We start from the raw sequence: 5,407 nt of genomic DNA, 5'->3' as shown, positions 1-5,407 counted from the left end.
GTTCCCTAGTCCAGGCCAGCAGCAGCTTCCTCTGAGAGGCAGGATTCCCTGGACCACCCCAGAGTTCCCCCATGGCAAGTCCTGGGTAGCATTTATGCATTCAGAAGGATCAGTTCTGTGTCCTCACTGCAGCCCTGGACCTCTGGGGGACCAAGAGGGTCAGGTTAGAGGGTTTGGCCCTCTACAGTGCCCCTTGCAGGTGTTACATAGCCCTCAAGGACTCCTTACAGTCAGGGAACTTGCTTTTAGAATCCCATCCTCACCTTGACAGAACAGTCTCCCAGTGGCCTGCCTGGGAGAGGCCTGCAGAGATGTGAGGGCAGAGCTCATCTTTGGTTCTACTGTGTCTACGGAGTGCGGCTGCTCCAGGATCTCACTGGCCATACTGCCCTGAAAGGGTCTGTCCCTTAGCTGTCACTGGAGAAACCGTATGAAGGGAGGAGACCCTGGTGTGGCAGGTCTAGAGACCTGAGGGTTCTTTGCTGGCACTGATTGGGAAGTGGGCCCTAGGGAACTTGTGTGACTGAGGAGATGGAGGGAGGAGATGGAGCTGAGATAATCTTCAGCTGGGGGTGGCAAGAAGGGACTCTAGAGAGTCTATATGTCCACTTCAGTCTCCTCACACCACTGGGTTGTTTTGTTTGTTTGTTTTTGTTTTTGTTTTTTTGAGACAGGGTTTCTCTGTGTAGCCCTGGCTGTCCTAGAACTCACTCTGTAGACTAGGTTGTCTTTGAACTCATAGAGATCCACTTGCCTCTGCCTCCTAAGTGCTGGAATTAAAGGTGTGCGCCACCACTGCCTGGCTCACCACTGATTTTCTGATCTGTTGATCCACTGATCAGAATCCTTATCTGAAGTCCATTCCTCCTCTCCAGTAGCGAGCTACGCAACAAGGAAGTCTTCATGTGTGTGTGTGTGTGTGTGTGTGTGTGTGTGTGTGTGTGTGTGTGTGTGTTGGGGTGGTGGTGAGGGGAAAGAGCCCTGAGGGTGTAATTTGGGGCATCTGTCAACTGGGAGGGTTTTGGACTGGGCCTAGCATTGTAGAGTGTATGGGGTGTCTCCTTATAAGGTGTTGGGAGAAAGGAGGTCCAGGTCACACCTAAGGCAGCGTCACTGGAGGTCTCTCTCTTTGGCTACCTTGAAGGAAGTGGAAGCAGATGGTGTTTGGGACTGCAGAGCACTGATCCACACGAGTATGAGCCTGGGAATGACCAGACATACACCCACACACGTATATACACACATGCATGCCAACAGATACTCAATAGAGGTGACAAGATGCTGTAAGAAGAGGCCATGTGTTTCCAAGTGCTGAGTGCTTCAAAGATTAGGGGCTCCTTACCCATGTGAACTAATGGGGATGACTCACTCAACACCTGCTGGTAAATCTGCTTTCCTTTATGTCCCTGGAATGGGGAGACTGGAGGAGAGAAGTGTAGGACAAGGCAGTAGATGGAGGAAGAAAGGGCCTCAGAGCTGTTGGGAAGTACCTGGTCCATGGCAGAAGAGCATCAGAGCCCACCATGGAAAGAGAAAGAAGGCTTGTGAAGCCCAGAGTGGATAGGCAAGGAGTTACCACTGTCAAGGGATGGTGGGCCAGCACTGGATCCCTTAAATGAGAGGAGAGGCTGGCTCAGAGTCAGAGTCTTCCCAGGCGCTCAGAAGCCCCCAGTCAACCCCTCCCCCCACCTGTGCACCACAGAGTACTGACTCGGAAGGTGCTTTATTGAGGAGCGAGGCACAGCTAGAATGCACAGTGTGGCACAGCCTTGGTGACGGGTCTGCTGGCAGTGAAAATCACATTGGGCCCTTCAGGATTGGAAAGCCTCCTCACCACTGAGGACCCCGGCCTCAGCTCTCCTTTGGGTAGGTATGCGCCATCCAGATTTCCCCAGGGACCATCCTGGAGTCAGAGCCTTTGTTCCCCAATCAAACCTAAAGGGCAGAAAGAAGGGCTAGATGCCTGTCACAATGCACAGGGTCTGGTATAGCAAGTTCAACCTTCACTGCTCTTTCCACCCCGAGGGCCATCTAGATCCTCTCAGATTTGGAAGAGGCTTCCTCCACAGTGCTCAGACACCATGGGGAGGGACAGGGTCAATGTGGAGAGGAGAAGGGGGGGATGAAGCAGAGCTTAGAGACCCCCTCCTAAGAGGTCAAAGGTCTGCTGCCTTCTTAGGGGTTTGAGAGCCAATGCCATCACTACACTCTCCCTTTTGGAGGTTCCAGAGATGAGACAGATGAGGCCACTTATGCTCAGTCCTTGGCGTTTCCCCTCCCCCCCTTCTCCTGGCCCACTACGAGGCAACCAGGTCCCTAGGGAAGTTGAGCTGGGTCCCTTCGGTGTGCGGCAAGTAGCCGGCCGAGGTTGCTGGCACAGGAGGATCCAGGGCGAAGAGACCACCGGGCCCTGGGCTGGAGTGGCCGGAGGACGCGGCCGAGGCGGCAGGACTGAGCTGCACCGCGGTCGTGTCTTGCGCTGTGCGCTCGCTGCTCTCCATTTCCAGTGCCACGGTCCCTGCGCGCCTGCCACCCTGGCCCGCGGTGGCTGAGGAACGGGCGCGGGACACCGGCCTCTGGCGGCTGCACACGCAGCAGGCAGCGAAGAATCCAAGCGCCAGCACGAGCAGCGCCGGCCCCACCACCAGTGGCGCGTTGTGCCCAGGCAGGGAGGCTGCGAAAGCTCCCACCAGGGTCACGTTCAGGCCCGCCAGCAGCACGCACAAGCCACAGGCGCAGCACAGCGCGGGAGACAGCAGGCTCCGCAGTCGGCCTTGGACACGGCCCGGGGCCGCTGGGGTCAGGGGCGCTGTGCTTTTCTTCTTTGCTTGCGGCATCTGCACGCTCACGCCCTGCACGCCTCAAGCTCTGTTTGGCTGCCTGCCCAGAATAGCACACATGTCAAGGCAAGCTCGTGGTGGTCCTGTGGGCACACAGCAAGAGGGCGAGTCAGAGGGGAGGCGGGTTATCAATTTCCAACCTGGGCTCAGGTCTGTGGCTGTCTGCACTGTCTGCAAGTTGCCCAGGTAATCTTGAACAGCCCTGGGAAACAACTCATCCAATGTGAAGAATCTGCAGATTGTTTTCCCACCCAGTCACCTCTCTTCCAGGAAGCCTCCAGGCTCTATTAAGAGGCTGTAAAGTGCTTGGCAGGTTTTGCTGGTCAAATGATCCTTCTTTCCTCCCCCTATTCCATAGTCCTAGTCAGAGGACAGCTTTGGGGTTTTACACAGTCCTCCACCCCCACCCCCTGACCTCCAAGTGATGGAGACCTGGGGATAATCTGGTCTAGTTTCTTCTTGCTTGGGTGAAGAAAATGAAGTATGGAGACGTCTAGCAGTTTACCCAGACGCAGACCCAGGACCTATGAGACCGGCTGCTGCTTCACATTATCCTTTGGTTGGTGTAACAATGGTATTAACTTTTTTAAATATTAGATGAGGCTGGGTGAGAGTGATGAAGCTTTTGATGTTCAGCTGTCCACTGAAGGGGCGGTTTTCCCATGACTGGACTCCTGAGCCCTTTCTAGACAGTGCATTCTAGTAAATTCCAGGTCCATCTCCATTCCATCACCCAGGGTGGATTCTGCAGTTGGATTTAGTTTCAAAAGCCTCATCTATGGGGCAATGGCTCAGAAGGTAAAAGCGCTTGCTGCTCAAGCCTGGCAACCTGAATCTGATGCCTGGAACATAAGTAAAACGGCCCTGAAACAAGCAAAATGCCAGATGTGGTGGGCCAGCCTCTGTAATCCCACACCCTGATTACAAGATGGGAGGAGGACCAAGAGAATCGGCCGGAAGCTCACTGTTCAGCTAACCTGGAGTACACAGCACAGTGGCAGAAATGGGAGAGTCTACATCTTAAAGCAAGGGGAAAAAGAACCAACTGAAAAGTTGTCCTCCGACTTCCATACACACACATGCATGCATGCACCCACAATTGCACACATCCACACAAAATAAAATAAGAATAAAAATCCAATCTATGGATACTATAATCCCTTTCTCGGGATTTCTAGATGTGTCTGGTTCTGAGAACTGGATTGGTAAAATTCTGGAAATTTTACCAATATGTTGCAGAAGCAAGAGCAACATATTCGCTATCTCAGAATGTGTGACTTCTCAAAACAAAACAAGAGTGGGACATGCCATTAATCCCAGCATTGGGAGGCAGAGACAGGTGGATCTTTGTGAGTTCCAGGCCAGCCTGGTCTACCTAATGAGACTGTCTCAAATCAACAAAACCAAAACCAAAAACCCCAAACCAAACTCCAGCATTTATGACTTCTATCTGGGAATTCTGAATAATATGAGGTCACAGGCACCAAGGCCCGGGAAAACATAGTTTGTGAACTGTGTTGAAATTGTGGAGCAATGTCAGAAAAAGGTCCTCGGCAGAGAAAGGAGTAATCAGATAGCTCCATAGATGGGGATGCAGGGTGAGGAATGGGGGGGGGGAGCTGGGAAAGGTAGCCTAACATTGTGCTCACCTGTGTGGGGCTAATAGAACCAACCTCACAGGGTACCATGAGGCTCTGTCAGGGCTAATAGGTACTGCATAAGATATAATGATAGTTGAATGCTTTTTTTTTTTTTTTTTTTTTTTTTGGTTTTTTTTCGAGACAGGGTTTCTCTGTGTAGCTTTGCGCCTTTCCTGGAACTCGCTTTGGAGACCAGGCTGGCCTCGAACTCACAGAGATCCGCCTGGCTCTGCCTCCCGAGTGCTGGGATTAAAGGCGTGCGCCACCACCGCCCGGCTGATAGTTGAATGCTTTAAGCTAAGTAAAATTCCTAAAAGATAAGCAATGAACATGAAGCATGATGAAGAAGGTAGATATGAACTCTCAGGTCTGAGAGGTGGATCATGTCAAGTTTGGAAACAGCAGTTTCCTTGCCCAAACTCCTGACAAAGATTGTTAAGGGCATCTAAGCTGCTTCAAGGAAGCTTCTGACCGTGTGGCCCAATCAGCTTCCGGACAGTCACTAAAAGCATGCAGCTGTTGAATTTATAAGGGCATTCACACCCACATCATCACTGAACTCCTACAGCCACTGGACACTTAATAACCACATTTTACAGCCGAGGAAACAGAGGCCCAGACAGGGGAGTGGATGGGAGCTTTGTGGACTAAAAGGGAAAATCACCTGATAGCAGAGGTCGAGAACAGACAACGTGGTGCCCACTGTACACAGCCTTTGTTACATTTCAGAGTTTTAGCCTCAGGAGGTCCAATTCTTCTTCCTCTTCCCTATCCCTGCCTGTTCCCCTCCCCACAATGATCAGTATCTGACATTCTCTGGCAAAGGCAAGGTCTTTTTTCTTGCAGTGAAGGTTCAGTTGGAGGCTGAGTGATGGTGCCTCAGGCAGAACTGATGGATTTTGGTCCCTCCCTCACCCCAGCTTTGAA

At 52.1% G+C, this 5,407-nt stretch overlaps 1 protein-coding gene across 1 annotated transcript; it reads right to left on the bottom strand.

The window, feature by feature from the left end:
• Nucleotides 1-1,716: 1,716 nt before the first annotated feature.
• Tmem275 (transmembrane protein 275) lies at nt 1,717-2,949 on the bottom strand. The gene has a single exon (XM_028890518.1). It carries the CDS (start codon nt 2,835-2,837, stop codon nt 2,298-2,300), a length of 540 nt encoding a protein of 179 aa, XP_028746351.1. The 5' UTR covers nt 2,838-2,949; the 3' UTR covers nt 1,717-2,297.
• Between the last annotated feature and the right edge of the window lie 2,458 nt (nt 2,950-5,407).

The sequence above is a fragment of the Peromyscus leucopus genome, chromosome 2 (genome assembly GCF_004664715.2).
Source record: "Peromyscus leucopus breed LL Stock chromosome 2, UCI_PerLeu_2.1, whole genome shotgun sequence".
Classification (NCBI taxonomy): domain Eukaryota; kingdom Metazoa; phylum Chordata; class Mammalia; order Rodentia; family Cricetidae; genus Peromyscus; species Peromyscus leucopus.
The sequence above is the reverse complement of the archived record's forward strand: the minus strand, read 5'-3'. Positions and strand labels throughout refer to the sequence as shown.

Coding starts and splice junctions, on each gene's coding strand:
- Tmem275 (XM_028890518.1), bottom strand. CDS start 2,837: ATGCCGCAAGCAAAGAAGAAAAGCACAGCGCCCCTGACCCCAGCGGCC.